Genomic DNA, 20,883 nt, shown 5'->3' with positions numbered 1-20,883 from the left:
CCTATTGTATGTCACTCCAGAAGCTTATTCAAAAAGATATATAGATACAACTTTGTTGGAGAACGCTGCAGATCAGAAATTCAACAGCAGCAGAAAGAGGAGCGCGGCGGCGCAGACCGCGCCCAAGTAAGGGCTTATTTATTATTTAATTAAAATCATCGTCGTGACGTGGCGTTAGTTTTGCAACTTTCATCAAGCAAGCAATCATCATCATCATCAGCAGTCATCAATCATCACCACACCCACCACCGACCCTCCTCCCTTCGTTCTACTACGTAGTAGTACTATCGGCTTCTTCACACTGTACGCTTCCACGTAAATTCATACCTCTGCAATAATGTCAATCTACAAGCACTTAACCTTTTTATACCTGGAACGATTCTTAAATCAAGTAGGCGAATGGAACCCCACAAGCTGCTTCATAACCTTCTTTTCTACCTCCTTCCTGCAGGTCTGGGTCTCGCAAACCCACCACCGCTGGCATTATTGATCCTTGGTCCAAATGCGTCAAATGCCTTCCTGATGCTGTCTTTACCATCTTCCTCACCCTCCTTTTCTCCCTCCGTAGCCGGAGTTGAAGCCCCAGAAGGAGGAAGAGGTACTTGAGTAGCCGAACGAACGGGTAGGGAAGGCCGAGGCTGGCCAAACATTGTGGGAGTACCAAAGGAGCGGCCCCCAAGAGTGGTAGAAGTAGGTGTCGGTAGTGAGCTAGAATGCGTAGGTTTGTAAGATGGCAGAGAGGATTTCAAGTGGGATTCAGTGAGTTCGGAGGGGTCTGATGTTTCGAGCTATTGAGCAATCAGCCAAGTAGTGTGCGAAAGGAATGGGCTTGTACGTACCTTGGCGACAATCTCAACACCAGCCTTGTCGATAGCGTCCTGTTGCATGCCCCTAACAGTTGTTGAGTAAATCATTCTATACTTTACTGGACTGTTCGAAGGACAGCAGTATACAAAAATAACTCGTCCTTTGCCAACAGCTTCCGCAGTCTCCTCCTGCGTAGGACTGGCACCAGGCTCGGGCTCTTCACTTTCTACATTTTCTCCAGCTTCTACAGCAGGAGAGCCGAATGAGGCGTTGACAACTCTTACCCCACCTTGAGACCCTTGAAACGTGTTACGAGGAGCTCCGATGGGAGCAGAGGGCGACTTGGGAACATTACGAGTCGATGGGGGAGTAGGGTGGGAATAGAAGACATAGCAAGGAGACTTTCCCGGAAGTTTGGAGGTAAGTTGAGAAGGTATACAGGCCTCTGACTTGAGAAGGGCTATTGACCCAGGGTTTGAAGAGGGGATTTCCTTTGAATTGGTGGTATGAGTATGAGCTACATGTATACTGAGATAAACGGAAACTTACAAGAACAACAACCCAACCATCATCACTTCTCTGCGCGACCTTTTGCAGGGCCTCCACCACACCTTCGCCCCAGTTCATTTTCCCTCCAAGGCCTACAACTGCCTTGTTCCTGCGCGCTTGGCTCTCGGGGTCCAAAGCCGCACGCTTAGCCTCAGCAGCTTCGGCCTCCCGGACTTCTGCCAGGGCGGCTTCAGATGCACTGAGAGGCGGAGGAGATGAAAGATGATTGAGATGGGCCGTGAGTGCTGAAGGAGAGAGATCCGACTACTCGCCAAGTTAGCCGTGTACAGAGCAAAGCGAAAGGCAAGACAAACGATAGAAGTCGCGAACCAATCGTGTTTGAAGTTGTTGGCTCCGAGAACCTTCATCAAGCCTGACCTTGACGATGCTTGAAGCATCTTTGCACGCACCTAACCCATAGAATTAGCAAAAGGATCATTGGCTAATGGGAGAGCGACTCTGCAACGCACCCCAGCATCGTCTGGCACGAACGTGACCATCATCCAGTCCCATTTCCCACTGTCCTTGCTATCGAGCCTGTATGCGAAGCTCGCCGGAGTCTTTGGGCTAGGAAGGACCTCAGGAACGAGCGCAATGTCGTCTTTGTAGGATCCCTTGGGTTTTACGGTGGCATGGTGCTTGAACGACTCTGCAGGGAGGTGTCAGTAAGACGTGTGGTAGGGAGTGTTTGTTACGGACCACCGTCGATGATGAAGACGAGGGCCCTTGTGTCTTGTGGGTTGGCGAGGGCTGCTGTGAACGCTGCTGTGAGATCGTCTGCGACCTTTATTCCTGAGGGGGCGGACATGGCTGTGGTGGGTCGAGGAGAGTTGGGCGGGTAGGGTTAGTATGCAGTATCATCTGCCCCTGGTGATAATATACCCATCCCCTCCCCCCGCGGCCATCGCCGCTCCTGATGACGTACCACTGTTTCCCGTCCTCCGAACTCTTCAGTTCACGACAACATATACAAATCACAGTCACCTACGTAGATCTAACTCCAGCTTTTATCCCTTTCCCTTCCTTCCTTTTATACCTCCATATTGGAAGCAGTATTGAAAAATGACTCCATCATCCTCCCCAAAGAATATAGTCGTTATCGGTGGTGGCATCGCTGGTGTATCCACCGCGTACTTTCTTTCGACTCACCCACAAAGGTCGTCAAGCACCAGCATTACCATCGTGGAAGGCACCAAAATTGCTGCAGCGGCTAGTGGCTTTAGCGGTGGCTTCCTTGCCAAAGACTGGCATGGTACTTCGACTTCCAGCTTGAGTGAATTCAGTTTTGATTTGCACGCTTCCCTTGCAGAGGAATTCGGAGGCAAAGAAAAGTGGGGATATAGAACAGTTGAGACTTTAGTAAGTGATTGCTAATATTGGGGGTCTCTCGTTTGTGGACTATCAACAACCACCAAGTTTTTGCAACTTTCCCAATCTTCAGTCAACTTTGACTACTTTCAAGAAGCGGCCCCGGAGGAATCTGGTTTTGGACGTTGCTTTCATGGTATTCATCAGCAAATGAGAGACCCTGTCTGTTTCGCAATACCTCTAGCAATATTGACCCTGGCCGCAGTCTATCGAGACGGACGCCACAAGCATGTCGAGAAAAGCATCGCCTTTACCCTGGTTACGGAATGGCCTTGTGCATTCTTCTCGCACCCTTGGGTCGCACACAACGACAGCCCAGGTTCATCCGCGGCTTTTCACCACATTTTTCGCCAATAAGTTCCTGGAACAGCCGTCAACCTCAGTTGTCATCGGTACTGTAAAGTCTCTCAACCTAGAGGGCGGTGCATCAAAGTCGATTGGCATTGTTTCTCCCGAAGGGGAGAAAACAGAAATTGACGCTGATGTGGTTGTGATCGCTGCTGGCCCTTGGACTGGTAGGCTCGCGGGGCAGCTGCTGGGTGAGAAAATTGGTAGCAGATTGGGTGTACAAGGTCACAGAGCACACAGTATCATTTTAAAAACCAAGGAGGAACTGTCTGCCACTTGCTTGTTTACCAGCATGACATTGGAAGATGGCTCAGTGGGTGAGCCTGAGGTATACACTAGACCGGACGGTGAGTAACCTACCTATCATTCTTGGAGAAGCTCAAACTGATAAACGGCTCAGGTACTACATACATGTAAGCCGACTGAATATTTCACTATCTTGATACTCACGTTTGTACCAGATGTGGCGCAGGTGACGGCGTACCTCTTCCTCCTTCTGCGGCAGAAGTCTCACCATCTAAATCCGCTATCGCCAAGCTTCACAAACAATCTCAATCGTTATCGCCTGTTTTCACCCTGGAAAGAGGTGCAGAGGTGATTTCTGAACAGGCTTGCTATCTGCCGATCGCCGACCGTGGCAGACCTTTGATCGGAAAGGTTAGAGGGGTGGAGGGAGTCTATGTAGGATCTGGGTGAGTTGCATTGTTCAGTAATAGTTTTTGCAGATATTGATTTATTAACAACCTACAGTCTGAGCTGTTGGGGTATTACACAAGGCCCGGGAACTGGCAAGGTCCTTTCTGAGATGATTCTGGAAGGGAAAGCCAAGTCTGCGGATGTTTCCAAACTTGCTCCTTAGATACCCATCGATTTTCACTAGCCTTGATGTTTGCGAAGATGTATCTAGATCGTTTCCTTACTGTATTTAATTATTGTCTGGGACATGCATGATTTTTAGTTGCTTCATGTGATCCTATTTATCACTACAACAAGAAGGGACCGTGTGTCACCATTTGGCGACCAAAAATGAAGGAAACTATGAAAACAGATGATGAATGATGAAAGAAATGAAATTGTAATGTACAAATGCTTGATGCTTCTCTATCACTCTAATGCTGCAGGACGACTACCCAGTGGGGCTTGATTTGGTCCCCTTTTGACCACACATGTATACCAAAAAATAAATAAAAAACAAAAAACACTCAAGCATCTCCATTGTTCAAACACGCACAGACGACACCAATAACACAAACCACGGCCGACAGGCCAAAAAGTAGTATTGAGTACCATCGCCATCCCCAGATGTTGGCGCCCGCTGCAATAGGGATAAGAATGCAAGTGATGATACTCATTCCGCCGCCCATAATGCTCATGAGCGTCTCGAACGATGGGAACGCAAGGGCACCAAGAACGAAAACACCAAGGAGCACAATGGTGATGAGCGCACGGAAAATAGCTTTGAGTTGTTCTCGTCGGTCATGCCGGCGCTGAGCAGTGGATAAAGCATGGCTGTAGTGTTCGTTTTCCAGGGTGATAGATGTAGCGGCAGAGATAGTAGAGGCAGAGAAGGAGGATAACACGGTCGGGGAGTTAGAGGTGATAGGAGAGCAAAGCTCGTCGTCTTCCTCATCGGGTTCACTGGATTCAGCGTAGGACACGTGAATCTTGGGAACGAAGGTAGTGGATTGAAGCCGCAGGGCAGAGTAGACGATGTCGGTGAGCTATGATGATGTTTAGTAACCGCAACCACAGGCTGTCCCGTCAAAGTAACTTACAGGTCGAAGTCCGAGAGGAAGTTTGGTAAGAGGGTTGATAGCGACCATCCAGACGGCAATTTGAGCCATGAGAGGGGAAAAGGCTGAGGTCTTCGCAAGATCTCGGCTTATCTAATGGAAGGTCAGCCGGGTATCAACATTAACTTGCAAGCGCCCAACTTACCTCATCGGAGACGTCCCTGCCAAACATCAAATAACCGAACACACTGACCAACGCGTAGACAATGATACAGATACCATATCCAACTTCACAGACCCTTTCGGCCTGCTCGGGATGCTTCATGTCCCTAATCAAGTTGGGAACGAGGAAATGGCCGCCAAAACCAGAGATGAGCAATCCAAAAGAAAGACCGAGCTTGACGAGACCATGTGCAGGCCAGAGATCAGTGGGAGCTGGGTCCAATACTGACCCAGGGGAATTTGGCGTGGCCAAACCGGTGAAAATGAGGATGGCAACAAGGGTCCAAGTGGACGTAATACCCAGGGCAGAAGTCCAAGCAAGGAAGCGAAGAGGGATAAAGTTCAGTGGGACGATACTGGATGAGAGTTAGGAGACAATCAATGTCTTGAATTGATGAATAAGACGTACACGACAAGACCAATGACTTTCCATTGATTACTGGTGAACATGGGCAAGACCACTTCGAAGGAGTCGGAGAAAAGTACGATGAGGGCGATACTACGTTATAAAGTCAGCAGGAATAGTATAGCAAAAAGGACGCAAAACTTACATCCAGATGCAGCAATCGGAGACGAACATGGCAGTAGTCCATTTTTCGGCTCGGGCACCTAGACTGTATCTTGCGACGTCTGCAAAGTTTCGCATGCTGCGGTCCTTTTCGATAATCCTAATAAGAATCTTAAGACTGCAGAAAGTGTCAGTAAAAACAGCCACGGGCCGTGCAGATTCATGACTCACGTCCACAAAGTGATCCCAGAGACGAGGCATAGAAGCAAGGGACCAAGGACCCAACCAGCATGAGCGATAGCAATAGGGCAAGCAAGAAGACCTGTCCCAATCAAGTCGCCGAGGACATTCAACAGCTGTATCGAGCATTAAAAGGATTTTTCTAAACATGATAGGGGGAGGCGAAACGCTTACAGTCTGGGAAAAATTAGATTTGCCGGGAACGAGAAGCTCAACCTCCTTGCCTTCTGCCCCTTCTTCTTCGTGGTCATACTGAGGGGGGGATACAGGCTTGCCAGTACCATTTTGAACCTCCTTGAGAAGAGGCGTACGTTCTGTGGGTTCTACAAGAGTTGCGGTAGAAGTTGCGAGACAGATGGACCTGCCGTTCTGGAAGGTAGGGATTGGTGGAGAGGCCATTTTGTTGTGAATGGGACGAGCTGAGTAGATGTGAGGTGGAAGTGGGAGATGGAAGATAGAAGGATCGGATGGGTTTATGGAGTTTTGAGGAGGCCAGATGAGGATTGCGGATACTTCTGATACAGGTGTGAGATTTTACAGGGCGAAAATAAAAGGAATGTCCCAAGTAATGTATGTAGAATGGGGGAAAAGAATAAATAGTCACAATAACTTACGCCGAGGAAGATTTATTACGCGCCCATGTCCCGCGGCTATCATACAGTAACCCTGTTCCTCTATGACCTTAAAAAACACCCACATTCCCATTTAATTATTCACGCACTGTCTGCAATCTTTTTCTTCGTTCTGCAGCTACTTCTTCCCAGTGTAAAAATGCATTTCAATTCTGGCCATTCCTCTATTAACGCTGCTGCACGAAAGTTGATAGTGCTTGTACATGATAAAATAAAGAATTACGCTCGTCCCGCGTCCAACCCTAGTATGTGTGTATAGCTTGAGAGTTTAATAATAGAGTTGTTCTTCTTCGGCCTTGTAAAAAGTAGTATGGCAGAAAAAAAGACAAATTGTACGCGATGGTCTTCCTTGTTGTAGAATAATGTAGTTTATAGTAGACGGAAAGTAATAGCAAGTCGCGAGCGACGCTTGCATGCGTGCAAACTTAGAAAGGGCCCATCAATCACTTTCGTGTAACTTGCAGCTTTGTTAGGCCGGAAATGCACTGCACGACCAGTCTGGGATGTTACACCCCGTTTCGACACATATACTTGGCCTCCCAAGATTCATGACAAAAAGGCGATGATTTATGACTCCTCATTTCCATTCCTCTTTCAACCTTCTCCTTCCAGGCGGTTAACTATCGCATTCTTTAGCTGATCCTTTCAGAAGAGAATTCGAACAACAAAATGTTCCCCGGGATTGCTATTCTCACTCTCTGTTTACCTGCCCTCTTAGCTTCGGCGACACCGTTCAAAGAGCGTTCAGGAGCACCCATCAATGGCATGACTCTCTCCGTCGACTCTGGCAAATTATGCGAAGGTCACCAAGTCAATATCTCTTGGGGAGACACCAGCCTCGGTGCAGTAAGTTGCATCTGCCCTGAGTCTTTCATACTAACGTGGTTGCCAGTCGCCATATCATCTTCAAATTGGTATTGGAGGATACTACACCGGGGTCAACTGGACCAACTCGTTCGATAACGTTACTGAATCATCCTTTCTCTGGAACGTCAGTAACCCTGCCAAAACGTCGCTGTAAGTCAACAAAAACTGCATTGTAGGCACATTCCTTGAGATGCTGTAATTAACTCCCGACAATACCCCAGTGTCTTCCAAGTGTCTGATGCCCTCAACGCAACAACCTACGTCCAGAACCAGATTGTCCGACCGGGCAACTACTGTGACATCGCCACTCAGCCATCGCACACCGTCACGCCAGTGGCTTCCTTCGTGAAACCGATTGTCACGGTGCCAACTATTTCTTCCGATCAGAATCGGGTTGATCAGGTCGATCCTCCTATTCCTGTTTCGAGTCTCTCACCCAAGAAGTCTTGTCACATCCGGAAATCGAAACCAAGGAATGTCAACAATGTCAATCGATCGGTAGATTCGGGTCTGGGTCAGAGAACCGCCCACTGAGTAGTCTCGATGACGGATATTATAAATTGCGTTGCAGGAAATTGACAAAGAGGAGACAATATGGGCTTTTAACGACGTTATAGCGATGGCAGTATCCTGTACTCGATCTGCAAATAATGAGTAGCGTGACTTATGCACAGCTGTAGCCGTATTATTTACGAATTTATGCATTGATATTATTATGACAACATGATAATTAGCGTTTCATCCTGTTGGCATGGTCAGCCCGACTCTAAACGAAAAAAAAAATCGAGGAAGCTTGTCCCACCTTTTCTTGAACCTCTCATACACCTGCTCGTCAGTCGCCGATTCTTGCCTTGGAACGCCAGTCGTTCGTCGCTTCTCAGAATTAACGTATATATCGGAAGCTGATTTTTGATTGGGACGGTAAACTAGTCAAATCATCAGCTCCATCTACGAAGAGACCGACATGCAACTCACATCTAGCTGCTGAATAGCCTGGGTCCTCGGCCTCTTTGGCTGCTGCCGCTGCAGCTGCTGCCTCTTGCTTGCGCTGCTCCAACATGTCCCTCTTCGCCTTTTCGGTCATTTCGATGTTTTTCAGACGATTACTGATTAATGCCGTTAGCCCATCCAGACAAGACTCCGATGGGGGGGGGGGGGAAGTTGTAAAGGCTTACTCCATTCCGAGATCAACCTCGGGTATACTCGTCAACATCCCCAGACTGTTCGTCACATTTCCTTCATCATCCGCCTTCTTCTTCCGGGTTTCGAATTGATACTTTTCCGCAATTCTGTAGAGCTCCGCTTGCGGGTCGTTGTCTTCAATTGCTGACTTGTCAGTTGTGTCAGCCGCCTGACCACGACGTTTAGCAAGCTCCGCTTCTATATACGCCATCCTGTTATATACTCAATTCAGCGGCAGCCCAGTCACCAAAGAAAGAGTGACATACATATGCTTGTCCACATCCAGAGCATTGGTTTGTTGAGTAAAGTTGTTCACCCGTACCAACCTCTTTGCTCGTTCGGCTTCGTCCTCCATCTCTCTGAAACGTCACGTCAACGTCAAGAACTGGATTCCATAGGCATATGTCTTCCACTTACTCATCTTTTTCCTTTTCTCCATCGCCTCGGCCCATCCCTCTGCCTGGTTGCAGACCGTATTTCTCCGCTGGATCCTCCTTCTTCTTGCCTTTCCTCTTCATTTCCTCGCCACGATTGAGCTTTTCGAGATCGATCCCTTGTCTTGACTGTGATTTCTTCAACTTTTTAAGCATGAGGAGCTCTTCCACTGTTCGACTACAGTCACAAGTTCAACGTTAGATGATTGTAAAAATAAAATCAAGATAAAGAATCCAGAAGTGGAGATGGATGAATGACTTTACCCAGTATCATCTTCCTGCTCGTCCACAATAGGAGTACCGGATCCAGACGCCACCTTTTCTTCGTTTCCAGATCCCTCAGCCTCCTCAATTCTTGATTTGTCTCGGACAGAAGTCGGTCTTGAGCGTTTCTTGAACATTACTGACAAGTTTCACAATGTAAAAAGGTATTAAAAGAAGGAGGCGTAAGAGTTATCTGATTTGTGTAGATTTTGAGGAGGTTGCGGATTTGTTTTGGCGGTAGATCTGCTGGGCGCTAATAATAATTATAATCGCCCATGTTTCCGTTCTTTTATTATTATCGTCATCATTTGAGACCTTTTTGAGTCACCACCCATTCTTTCCTCCATCGGACTTCCAGCAAACATCTGTCGATAACCATCGTCTAGCCATGGCTCTTCCCAACCTCAGGTGTGAGTGCCCAATGTATAGCTAATCACGAGTCAAGCAGCAAAAAAAGGGAAGCATCCTAACTCTTTAACTCTCTACCAGCCATCTTCGCATCATCGCGCACTTCAGAAGAAGAGCGACAGCTCTCTCGCACGACTTTTTACAAATTGTACGTATCTGCCTCACTCTTGCTCTATCATTATCATTCAGGTGGGCGAAGTGAGATTAATTTAATAATTGTTGCGCCACATTCATAGTACCGCTTTCGTCGGGGCTTGTCTGGTGATCTCCCTGTTGGCTGCTCGTAACTCTGGAAGAGATCTTCGAGGGACAGCAAGGGGTGTTGTGGGCATGGTCTCTGGAACGCCCGGTAAACTTGTGTGAACAAAAAAAAAAAAGAGGCACCATTTCAGAGGTAGGTCTATTCACAGTTATGTGCGCGCCTTCGGGAATTGGTTAAATGGGCTAAGGCGAGACAGAGGAATGGGTTTGCAGCCCTCGGCTGGCTCTATTATAAGAAACCATTTTTGGAGACGTTTTCATGGTACCGCCTGTACAAAGCACAGCGCCCATGTCGTCAAGTATGGCCAATAATGTGATTTGACATCCCTTGGTACAACTAGTTGATCTTATGTCTTCTCCAAGATTCTGGAGGTGTAAAGGGTATAGATAAATGTATGTACTTTACGATACCTATAACGTTTTAAGATAGCATTGTAAGATTCTAGGCTATGGTATATCTGCATTAGGGTCCACATAGTCAATGGCCGTTCTCGTCCCATTTTTATTTTGTAGATGGACAATACGCCAAGAGGAACGATTCGCAGAGAGCAGCGGTGATAGCAAGGAAAAGTAGCTTCAGGCGAATGAAGCGTTGTTGATTAATTATTCAGTGACTCATTGTTACAACAAATGAGTGAGACGACTGATGCAAGAGGAGGTATCTGGACGAATATACATCTAGCGTTGGGACCTGCCGCAACCATCAGGTTTTTCCCTCCTTCCATCATTCACCGCAAAGGATCGAGCTGGTTCAGAGCCCGCGAGAGGGTACGCGATTGGACATCACAGTGTCCACTGCCTCGAGGCTGCCACTACCGCAGGCCACCGGTCGCTCAAGGCTGAGCTTCGGGAGGTTTTTTTTCTTTCTTTTTTTTTGAGGAGACCAAGCTGCCCGAGGCAAAAGTTAACGAGGTCTGGCTTTGGCTGATTGGATGAGGGTGGAGAACGTATGGGCAATTGAAAAGGTGCCATTGAAAATTCCTTTGACAAGTACAATCGTTTGAGAAAGCATTGCGGAATAGACTATGCCGATGTAGAGTTTTGCTTCTTAAGAAGAACAGCTACAGTCTTTTCTTTAGCACTGACGAGCCGTTGGAGCTTGGTTACGTCTTGAATTGAATCGTATTTGCCCTGTCTGCTGTCTTTGTTGTCGTTTCTGGATACCATGGACAGACTAGGTCCAGTCTGGGATGATCCGAGGTCTGTTGATCTGGCGCGCAAAGACGCAATCTCTTCGTCCAAAGCGTCAAGCGTTTGGCGCAAATCTCGTAGCTGAACGAGTTTGATAAGCGACTTTAAGGACGTTTGGACGGTTGTAGCAATGTGCTGAAATCGTATGGGCTGGAAAAGAAAAGCTAGATAAGCATCGCATGGTTGCCCGACAGAAGAAGGATGACCTACACCAATCATATCCCCACCATACTGTACGATATCAGCATGTGGGACTGAGAGAGAAAAGTATGAACACCTACCCATCGACAACACACTGACAAAACATCCACTGCATTCTGTTCTCGAAGGACTTTTAGTACACGTTCGCCGCCAAACTTTTCACCATCATCGCTGAAACATTCCACGAGCTTTTCCCAGAACAGGAAGCGCCCGATGTCAGTGTTTCCTGTCATCAGACTGTAAGACCGACCTTACCTGGAAAGCCTCTTCCCCTTCCGTACCATTTTTGCCCTCTTTGAGACACAGTGCCCTGCATGCCCACATTCTATGATCCGGTTCCCTTGCTCTCTCGTTTCCAGGAGCACGTCCAGGGGCTCGACCGTCGCCTGCCTGAAAGGCACCCTCTCCCGCCGCCATCAGCTCTGGCCCTGCGCGGCGCACGACGTCGAGCTCTCTGACGATGCGTTTCGCCTCCTTTGCGAGGGCCGCTTCTGTGGTTACATGGGACGGCGGCAGGAAGGAGACGGCAAAGGTGAGGAAGGTGGAGGAGGAGTGGTGGAGGGGGGGCGAGCGGGCGAGGGTGGGGGGCGGGGCGTGCGGGTGGAGCCAGGAGTGGAGGGAGGGCGGTTCTGGGCGTGGGGGGGCGGGGGGGCGCATGCCGGGGGAGATGCGGAAGTGCGACTGGCGCCCGCGTCGGACAAATCCCGGGTGAACAACAACATTTCCGCTCCTCTGCCTTTCCACCAACCACCAGGCCATCATGACTCTCGCGCAAAAACCCGTCTGGGACCGCAACCAGATAGCCAGCAGGATCACCCAAGGCCAACAGCTCGTCGTCTACCATGACCGCGTGCTCAATGTCACCCCGTGGGCACCATATCACCCTGGCGGTGCTCTCGCCCTGCTTCACTTTGTCGGACGCGACGCTACAAACGAGATAGAGGCCTATCACTCCGACGCTGCTATTGAGATGATGAACAAGTTTACCGTCGCTAGAGTCGACATTGGCAAGAAGGGGTGGCCGCCATTGACACCGCCTATCGCTCTGGGGCTGGTCAGACATCCAGACGGTGTCAAAGGACATTGGGCGCGAGAAGGTCCTGTCACGCTTGGGCAAACTATTCTCCAGCAATCCATATCTCTCGATCCCTCGTCTGCTCCCATACCGCCCGTCCCCAATCCCAATCCGCCGTCTTCGAATCCAGCTGTAATTACTCTTGAACCAGCGCAACTAGAACCACCAGCATCGGCCGTAGACATGGAAAAGGAGGAACAAAGGTCAGAAGACTATCGACAGTTGAAAAAGCGTCTAGTAGAGGCGGGTCTGTTCAAACCGCCAGGACCGTTGGCCGGGTACGGCACCGATATCATCCGGTATAGTTTATTAGCTTTCGGAGCGCTTTACCTCTATTTCAAGTAGGTCAAAAACTTTTTGTGGCTTTTTATGCTGACTTGTGAAGCACCACTGGCTGGCTTGGACAAATGGGATCTGCCACTTGCCTTGGTCTATTATTCCATCAATTAGCTTGTAAGTGTACCGACAAGACCTCCCCATGACGCTCTGCTCATTTCCCAAAAGTCGTGGTACACGACGCGGGTCATACAGAGGTGACAGGGGTCTGGTGGTGGGACAGAGTCATTGGCATGACTGTCGCGAGCTGGATCGGCGGTTTGAGCTGTGGCTGGTGGTGTGACGTGAGTCTAAATAACAAGGAATTCTTTGATAAAAAAGAAAAAAAAACTGACTGGGACTGCCCCTAGAATCATGATATCCATCATCGTTCGTTTATTCACTGGAGAGACCAATCTCAGCCGATTTACTTACTCACCACACAATACAGTCGTCACCAATCATCCCGAGCATGACCCCGACATTCAGCATATCCCATTTTTCGCCATTTCAAAAGAATTCTTCAACAGCCTCTGGTCCACGTACTACAAAAGGACGATGTTGCTTGACGCTTTTGCCAAAATTATGATTCCTTTTCAGTATGTCCAAGCGCTATACTCTCTCCCAGCATTGATCCGAGTACTCATCGGGCGTTAACTGCAGGCATAATCTCTACTACATCGTTCTGTCGCTCGCCCGATTCAACCTTTACGCCAACTCGTACATGTATCTCTTAGGACCCAAGCCCAGACGGAATGCTTTCTGGGCATACGAAATCGCGGGTATCGTTTTCTATTGGGTGTACTATGGCTCTATGCTTCGACACCTCCCTTCTTGGCAGATGAGACTGGGGTACCTCTTGATCAGCCATATCATGGCCAGCCCGGTCCATGTTCAGGTAAGGTCCTCATTTTAGATCATTATTGTCGCCCCCCCCCCCCCCCCCCTGCACACCAAGCTAACATTTTCGCAGATCGTACTGTCTCATTTTGCGTGTTCGACCGAGGACCTTGGACCTGCGGAATCATTCCCCTCTCGTCAACTTCGTACGACGATGGACGTCATTTGCGATCAGAACGTTGAATGGATACATGGCGGCCTCAACCTGCAAGTGACGCACCATCTTTTCCCCAGACTTCCTAGGCATAATCTCCGAGCTGCAAGTATGCTGGTGAAAGAGTACTGCAAGGAGCATGATATCGTTTATAGAGAGCATCTCTTCATTGAAGGGTGAGTAAAAATGTTGCTTTCAACCAAAAAGAATCTAGTGATGGACCATTTTGGATAGGAACCGACATGTCTTGAGCACACTTAGAGATGTCGCCAACCAGCTAAACCTTCTCAAAAAGGTTGCTGATAAAGAGATTGATGAAAGAATGGGAAGGCGACGAGATTAGAAGGGGATTAGAATATCTGTTTTAACATTTTTTTTTTCAACTTTTCTCTGTGTTGTCCATCACAAACAACATGGTATGCATGTACACATCTGATCATTTTACCGCTGCGGTTACTACTGAGCTGCTGTGGGTTTTGGCTACTTGTGCGCAATCTTGAAAACTCGTTCAGTTCTCAACAGCTCACGATCCGCGTGATGATGTCACCAGATAATCTCGCCCGTCTGTTATTATTATTGTTGCTCGTTTGCTTCGTCGTATAGAAAAGCGTCCGCCCTCTATCCTCGGCGCAGGAGTCACTTACCTTCCTCCTCACCTATATCTCATCGAATATCCCACTCATCCCGTACAATACGAACTTCATAATGCCCGCTGATAAGCCTGAAAAGATAAAGGTCCTCATGGTGTGTCTCGGGTGAGTGATTTCTGGTTTCTCATGCGCATTTCATGTTGTTTTCGTTCGCCAGGCCATGTCTAATCTGATTATGTTTGTAGCAAGTTGGTCTGTCTCCCTCGATATGTTGTAATATTTGCTTACCTAGAATAATAATAATAATAATAAAATAAATCTTCCAACTTTAGTATTTGGTGAGCTAATCCCCTTCTTTCTCTTCCTCATCAAGCATCTTTGAAACTCACAGGGTAATAATTAAGCCGATCGCCCATGGCAGAAGCTGTCCTCAAACATCAAGTGACCCTCCGGCCTGAAAGTTTTTCCTCCAAGTTTGATATTCGTGTAGATTCTGCAGGAACCGGTGCTTACCATGAAGGAGAGTCTCCAGATTCCAGGTAAGTAATAATACCTTTTTCCACCGTTGATTATTTTTTTGTGTATGTGTTTGCTCGAGCTCATTTTTCGGTGTGTCCTTCCTCAAGGACGGTAGCAGTTTGTCGAAAGGTGAGGGGGTCACATCTCGCCTGCAAGTGCAAGCGTTATATACAAAGGATACTTATGTAGACGTGTAGCACAATGTCCCAATAAGTGGCGTGGCAAGGGCTGTGGACAAACGTGATTTCCAAGAGTACGATTATATCCTTGCTATGGATCGGCACAAGTGAGTACAGACATCACAACTCTTAACATTCATTTTTTTAATACTTATGTTACCTCACCTATTAGCTTGGAAACCCTCTTACACAGACAGCCTGCTTCGTCAAAGTCCCACATAACACTCTTTGGCTCGTATGATCCCTCTTTGCCACAGTCTGCCATTGGGCTTCCCAAAACACGCGCTCCTGCGATCGAAGACCCGTACTATGGTGGGCGAGATGGATTTGACAAAAGCTTTGAAAGCTGTGTGAAATTCAGTAATGGATTTCTTGATTGGTTAGAGAGGAACCGGAACTAAGTGTATTAGATGAGAATTTGAGACAGCATTTTTCTGCATAGATTTGTGTGTAAAGGGACATGATGAAGCAAGGTAAAAGAGTGGCACAATCATACGACATTATGATAAAAATGGTAATCTAGCTACGCTGCACACGCTACATGCTTTCTGTTAAGTCGTTGGCGATATATTACACAAGTTAAGTGATCAATGCTCCTTTTCATACTAGATAGTTGTTAGTGCGCCATTTAATCATTTTATACGTGTTACTCACGAAGCACAGATAGGCTTTCGCTCTCAGCACTTCCTCCACATCGACTTCCCTTATATACTCACTAAGGAAAGTCAGCATTGTTTTCCATGATTAAATGATATACATACTCAGAACAGAAAGCCCACACTCTCCTGTCCTTCTTCGGGGCATTGTCCGCCTTCGTGCTCTTCTGTTCCTCGTTAATTGAGGTATCTGATCGCTCGGCAGGAGCATCTTGCGAGGTCGCGCCGTTTACAGATGCCTCTGACGAATCGCCTTCTTCCTTGGGCTGGTCTTTGCCAAATACCATCTCAGGATCAACCAAGACATAAGCGACATAGTGTCCGAATGTCATATCGCCCACGTGGACGACAACAGCTATATTTGGTCATTAATATACCCTGTCAATATAATAGCCTATTGGACTCACCATATAATCGATACATCACCGATTCCACTGTTTCAGGTCCCTGCATAGGATTCGGCCAGTCCATGTAAGGGGCATGAGGGCCATTTGGAGTTTGCGACACCTTGTAATCTTTACGATTAGGCGCAAGATAAGGGGCAATATCTAAACGTTCGGGGAACGATACAATATCTTCCATCCTAATACGAATCAGTTTCATTGTCATCATTTTACATACAGAAAAACCAACTTTTTGAGAGAAGCAAAAGTGTTGAACGCCGAGCTAAGCTGCTTGAACCGTTTAAGATGGAAAACAAGGACCTCCGGGGACTTTGAGATCAAGTAACGCTTGTAGGCCCGGCCCATAACGAAATGTTTGCTCTTTTTCCTCTTGGGTTTGCCACTCTCACCTTCAGATTCACTCTCGGAATCGGACAAGTCATCAGATTCTGACTCGCTTCGGTCCCGGGCGTCTGCATCCTCGCCAGTGTCAGCTTCCGAGGGGAGTATGATGCTGCCAGAGTTCGAATCTTGATATGCGAAGCTCTGGTCAACGTGGGTACTGGCCATGAGGTCTACCAACGTGTCATCGTCCTCGATTTGTCTTTTTAAAGGGGAGTGTGCGCGGGTATCTGGGTCACCGGCACCGGAGACAGACCCGAGAGAAGGATTTCTACCCACGCGATCGGAACGCCCATTGTGAGGCGTGGGAGAGTCCGAAGCAGATCCGGGCCGGATGGAAATGGAAGGTGGAGGAAGTCGTGGGCTACTAAGCAACAAGGCTTGCTCAACGCTGTTGGCCATTTCCTCGGAATGACTCGAGTTCTTTGTGGAGCCCTCGGGATGTTTTAAAGGAGGCCCAGCAGAAGTCGACAATGAAGGCGTAGAGTCTCCAGGTACGATATTCTCATCCTCCTCTTTCACAGTAGCTTCATGATGATCATATCGGCCATGCTTGATGCGCCAACATTTATGACAGGCGAAAGCATTTGAACCCTCGAGAATCTCGACCGTCGTAAACTCTCTAAGACAGCGCTCCAAGCCGGTTTCGACCTTTGGCGGTTCACTGTTCACCGGGCCACTTCCATTTTGCGCGGCACGTAATTTGGCGATGGGGTCTTGCTGCTCAGCAGCCTGAGGGGGTGCTAGGATCCTGGCTATGTACGCCGCCTGGGCGGGAGTAGGAGTAGCTTGGCGCTTGTTGTGAAAATGATGATGGCGCAGTCGTTCACTCAGTAGAGAAGGTGATGGTGGCACAGTATGAGTCTTCTCTGCCTCAAGAGTGGGAGTGGCATTGACGCTTGACGAAGCGCTGCTGGGCCTGCTGTGAGCGCGTTTCCTCCTACTGAAAAGATTGAATTTTGTCGAGCCTGTTCTCCCAAGGCTGGCACCTTCGCTTTCAGGGATGCTCAAAGTTTTCCGTCTACCGAAATGGGAGGTATTGGGGTTGGTTTCAGAGTCTGAAAGTTCGTTATCGGAAAGAGCTGAAGGGAGTGGTTGGCTGGGTGAAGTCGGAGGAATATCAGGGGAGTTTTTGGCAGTGGAAGACCTCCCGGGCATAAGTCTTTGTGCAAAGGCTAAGACCTTGTCCCGTTTACGAGTTCGTTCGCCTTCGTTTGGCATTTGAAGAGAAATGTCAAGGAAGCCTTCGTAAGTGTGGGACAGCTGATGATGATCAGTCTTTTAACAATATACTAGATAGTAGAGTGGGTGACTAAACTTACAGCTTTACACTTTTCACAAATCACCACACTGGCAAGCAATCCACCGAACAGGACATCCACAAAGGGAGTCAATTTTTCGTTCACCGTATTTTCCACTAGCGTTTCCACTGATTTCTCTACTGAATGATCCCCACTCTCCTCATCCGTTATTTTTACTTCTGCCTCAGCAGGATTGGCGGAAGGTTCTTCTGTTAGGACTTTACCAGTCACAACGCCCAAATCGACGTCATCGGGCTTAAGCCTCGACATTGGGTCTATCCGTGCGCTCAAACCCGGAGTCGCAGGCAGAGAATGAGCCGGAGACGGCAGCGGCGACACCATGGGCGAGATATGATCATGAAGTTGTAAGCCCTGGGTTTCTACATCGGCTTGAGATGGTTGAATGGCCGCCCGCTTTTTTCTCCTGCCCTTCTTTTCAGGTAAGTCCTTGGGCTGCAGAATTTTGATAGCATCTTTCTCCTCCAATTCCATCAAATCTAACAAATGTCTCAAAAACTCGTGAGCGTCTTGCTGATCAAAGTCATTGTACTGTGGATGCTTTGCGCTGACAGTTCGCAACATATTTGTCAAACGCATGCAGCCCTCATCTCCGATATATCGGTCTTTCCGCCGATATCCTTCATGAAGTGCTGAAGTGAATGCGATGGTGATGGGTAGCTTGTCATAGAGTTCGGGTTCGAGGATCTCTTCATGCAAAGAAGGAATTTGGGAGCGGGGAACCACGGGAGCAGGGAGAATGGAGTTGGAGAGCGGGTTGAGCGGTGAAACAGGGGAGGCGGATAAGAGCGAGGTAAGCGAAGCTGTGGCGCTCAACTACAGAAATTTCGTTAGTGATCCAGTCTAAGGATTCGAGGAGAAATCACGTACAGCCTGAAAGGTAGAGTTTAAGAAGCATGTATTGTATTCATTCGCTATACCAACGGGCTTGTAGCGGTACGCCGGGCCGGAAGATGGGTCGTCCGAAAAAGGGGCGTTGGAAGACTCTGTGGCTTTGGTGGTGGACATGGGGATGGTGGGATGTGGGAGGGGGGTGGCGAGGGGGGAGCGACAAGACAGAGATGTTCAGTTTAGATGAAGAGTGAATATGACAGTCGGCGAATACGTATGTAGTACGAGCGACGAAAGGCGACAAGGGACTACAAGAAATGCCCTGAAATTGACCATCGGAGACCCGCGCAAGCCCTTGCTGCCCCCGCATATAAAAAAATGAACGCTCTTGAGCTACTTCCGGCAAACGCCAAAGGATATTATTATTATGGTCCACGCATCTTTGAAAGCGCATTGCTGGACTATCCACCTGAAGACCAATACCATGTGTGCTATGACAGAAGACGTGCCCACCTTAGTAACTGTTGTAAGATTAAGTAATCGATTCAAAACATCGCCATTAGGATTGGGTGTCTTTTCCTCATCAAGTGCACGCAGCAGTATAGTCATAGCATTGGTGATACTTCTCCCGCAACATCTCTCCATGTACACCTCCTACATCCCTTGTGAAAATAAAAGACACAGAGCTCGAAGTAGACCCGAATACAACGAACCTCAACAGGGATAAGACATCCTGCGCTTGGCCGCCTCACCCACTGCAGGCATGGCATCATAATGACGCTAGCTTTCCGCGTACTACGTCGACCATCAGCGCAATAGTGTACTATGGTCTGCACTTGAGTGCGGACGGGAAGCATCATTTAGACTTTCATGATGTGGCATACACTCCTACTTATCGTACAAACAATCCCTAAGGACATATCCTTCTCATACTAACTTTTACTTGTCCCACGTTAACTGCAACGCGCCGCAAAAACTCGAGTCTTCTAACCGGCATACACAAAATCTATTGAGGGGTCGGAACCTCAGAAGCTATATGGTCGTCAGTTAGTAAGGAGACACAATAAATATTCACGTTGCCACCCAAATCACCCGCTGCCGTTCAACGAGGATGACTTTGGGGCCAACTGGAAGATCACTTACGGTTGAGGATACCCTTCCGGACAAGCTCTTCGGGAGGCGGTCTCTGGGCGATTTCTTGGTCAAGAACATCCTGAACGCAAATTCAGCTTTGAAAGGGAGATAGGTTACAGAGCTAACATACCATGTTCATAGCCTTTTCAAGGTCGGCCTTTTTACCAGCCAGGACGTCACCAGGCGAACCTAACAAGCACATGAGTCTAAATCCCTTAATCTCCGGCTCAATCGTACCTTTCAGAATACCCTTATCTTGGAGCTCATCGGCAGATCCTCTCCTCTCATACAACCTTTCAAACTTGGCCTTGTCCATCTCATTCTTGGGGCTCAGATCGTGACTCCTGTCGACCTCCCCTTCGGCGGGCACACCTCTGGTACCAGAGCTGGAGGTGGCACTGGTGCCGGTGCTACTAGGGGTTGGAACGATATCGGGGACCAAGTCATGGGCTTGAGCTTGAGCTTGGCTGGCGAGATTGCCGGCAACATTAGTCGCCTGTGAACCAAGATTCTTCGCCTGAGAAGCGACATTGGCCGCGGCGTCAGAGTTAGCGGCTTGAGTAGCCAGGTTGGTCGCCTGGGTAGCAAGGTTGCTGGCCGTGTTGACAGCGGTGTTAGCCACGTTGGAAGCGGCTTCAGTAACTTGATTCAAAAAATTGGCTGAGAAGACGTAAGAGAGGATCCGAATTGAGACTGAAAAACGGGACGTACACATTGTGATTGGCTGTGAGCGTCAAGTTAAACTGTTGCCGTATATGCAAATGATCTGGAAGAGGTTGAAAGCAATGCATGCAGAATGATCTGTCATATCTATATATATATTATATGATGCCGGCACGAAGCCATCCTCTCCAGCGTTGGCATTGTATGACGTCATGGACCGAAAGGAGTCGATTACGACATCATGAATTGGTGGGACTCCTCGGGGTAAACGAAAGGGGAAACGGGGAAACTCCATACTCCAGCGTCCAGCGTAAAACATGACCGAATAGATCTTGCTGGAACCAAATAAATTATTGATTTAACTGCGAAACGTACATCATCCCACACAGTTCAGTAGTACAAGTACCAAATACCATACTGCGATAGTGGTGAACCCCGACCACGTTTCCCACCATCCATCATCTTCGCGGTCAGCCGCCAACCAACGCTCAACGGCCACACACGAGACTGGCCGTGCACTACAGCTGCACAACGAACAGCTGTTGATC

At 48.3% G+C, this 20,883-nt stretch overlaps 10 protein-coding genes across 10 annotated transcripts; 4 read left to right on the top strand and 6 right to left on the bottom strand.

Moving 5' to 3' along the window:
• Positions 1-434: 434 nt before the first annotated feature.
• CNBB2170 (hypothetical protein) lies at positions 435-2,164 on the bottom strand (the record flags this gene model as incomplete). Its single annotated transcript, XM_772323.1, has 6 exons — positions 435-788; positions 840-1,298; positions 1,357-1,620; positions 1,671-1,766; positions 1,827-2,005; positions 2,056-2,164. 6 exons carry the CDS (start codon positions 2,162-2,164, stop codon positions 435-437), a joined length of 1,461 nt encoding a protein of 486 aa, XP_777416.1.
• Positions 2,165-2,418: 254 nt separating this feature from the next.
• Positions 2,419-3,931, top strand: CNBB2160 (hypothetical protein; the record flags this gene model as incomplete). Its single annotated transcript, XM_772322.1, has 5 exons — positions 2,419-2,715; positions 2,930-3,419; positions 3,473-3,485; positions 3,534-3,764; positions 3,823-3,931. 5 exons carry the CDS (start codon positions 2,419-2,421, stop codon positions 3,929-3,931), a joined length of 1,140 nt encoding a protein of 379 aa, XP_777415.1.
• Positions 3,932-4,274: 343 nt separating this feature from the next.
• Positions 4,275-6,174, bottom strand: CNBB2150 (hypothetical protein; the record flags this gene model as incomplete). Its single annotated transcript, XM_772321.1, has 7 exons — positions 4,275-4,793; positions 4,848-4,958; positions 5,011-5,383; positions 5,437-5,526; positions 5,579-5,713; positions 5,767-5,891; positions 5,950-6,174. The coding sequence occupies 7 exons, from the start codon at positions 6,172-6,174 to the stop codon at positions 4,275-4,277; spliced, it is 1,578 nt and encodes a 525-aa protein (XP_777414.1).
• A 902-nt stretch (positions 6,175-7,076) lies between these two features.
• Positions 7,077-7,808, top strand: CNBB2140 (hypothetical protein; the record flags this gene model as incomplete). Its single annotated transcript, XM_772320.1, has 3 exons — positions 7,077-7,253; positions 7,300-7,424; positions 7,496-7,808. 3 exons carry the CDS (start codon positions 7,077-7,079, stop codon positions 7,806-7,808), a joined length of 615 nt encoding a protein of 204 aa, XP_777413.1.
• A 196-nt stretch (positions 7,809-8,004) lies between these two features.
• On the bottom strand, positions 8,005-9,291 carry CNBB2130 (hypothetical protein; the record flags this gene model as incomplete). Its single annotated transcript, XM_772319.1, has 7 exons — positions 8,005-8,017; positions 8,077-8,200; positions 8,250-8,380; positions 8,450-8,668; positions 8,723-8,815; positions 8,874-9,068; positions 9,155-9,291. The coding sequence occupies 7 exons, from the start codon at positions 9,289-9,291 to the stop codon at positions 8,005-8,007; spliced, it is 912 nt and encodes a 303-aa protein (XP_777412.1).
• Positions 9,292-10,846: 1,555 nt separating this feature from the next.
• CNBB2120 (hypothetical protein) lies at positions 10,847-11,872 on the bottom strand (the record flags this gene model as incomplete). Its single annotated transcript, XM_772318.1, has 5 exons — positions 10,847-10,932; positions 10,999-11,164; positions 11,225-11,245; positions 11,311-11,403; positions 11,471-11,872. The coding sequence occupies 5 exons, from the start codon at positions 11,870-11,872 to the stop codon at positions 10,847-10,849; spliced, it is 768 nt and encodes a 255-aa protein (XP_777411.1).
• Positions 11,873-11,975: 103 nt separating this feature from the next.
• CNBB2110 (hypothetical protein) lies at positions 11,976-14,002 on the top strand (the record flags this gene model as incomplete). The annotated part of the gene is made up of 8 exons (XM_772317.1): positions 11,976-12,631; positions 12,676-12,743; positions 12,795-12,910; positions 12,977-12,995; positions 13,057-13,204; positions 13,269-13,503; positions 13,579-13,835; positions 13,894-14,002. 8 exons carry the CDS (start codon positions 11,976-11,978, stop codon positions 14,000-14,002), a joined length of 1,608 nt encoding a protein of 535 aa, XP_777410.1.
• Positions 14,003-14,663: 661 nt separating this feature from the next.
• On the top strand, positions 14,664-15,348 carry CNBB2100 (hypothetical protein; the record flags this gene model as incomplete). The annotated part of the gene is made up of 4 exons (XM_772316.1): positions 14,664-14,788; positions 14,876-14,897; positions 14,966-15,054; positions 15,120-15,348. 4 exons carry the CDS (start codon positions 14,664-14,666, stop codon positions 15,346-15,348), a joined length of 465 nt encoding a protein of 154 aa, XP_777409.1.
• Positions 15,349-15,534: 186 nt separating this feature from the next.
• Positions 15,535-18,715, bottom strand: CNBB2090 (hypothetical protein; the record flags this gene model as incomplete). The annotated part of the gene is made up of 7 exons (XM_772315.1): positions 15,535-15,552; positions 15,602-15,662; positions 15,709-15,958; positions 16,011-16,186; positions 16,237-17,651; positions 17,711-18,523; positions 18,578-18,715. 7 exons carry the CDS (start codon positions 18,713-18,715, stop codon positions 15,535-15,537), a joined length of 2,871 nt encoding a protein of 956 aa, XP_777408.1.
• An 829-nt stretch (positions 18,716-19,544) lies between these two features.
• CNBB2080 (hypothetical protein) lies at positions 19,545-20,387 on the bottom strand (the record flags this gene model as incomplete). Its single annotated transcript, XM_772314.1, has 5 exons — positions 19,545-19,570; positions 19,682-19,751; positions 19,803-19,861; positions 19,910-20,332; positions 20,384-20,387. The coding sequence occupies 5 exons, from the start codon at positions 20,385-20,387 to the stop codon at positions 19,545-19,547; spliced, it is 582 nt and encodes a 193-aa protein (XP_777407.1).
• Positions 20,388-20,883: the final 496 nt, after the last annotated feature.

This window comes from Cryptococcus neoformans, chromosome 2, assembly GCF_000149385.1.
Source record: "Cryptococcus neoformans var. neoformans B-3501A chromosome 2, whole genome shotgun sequence".
Classification (NCBI taxonomy): Eukaryota; Fungi; Basidiomycota; class Tremellomycetes; order Tremellales; family Cryptococcaceae; genus Cryptococcus; species Cryptococcus deneoformans.
Note: the sequence above shows the minus strand (reverse complement) of the source record. Positions and strands in the feature narration are given on the sequence as shown.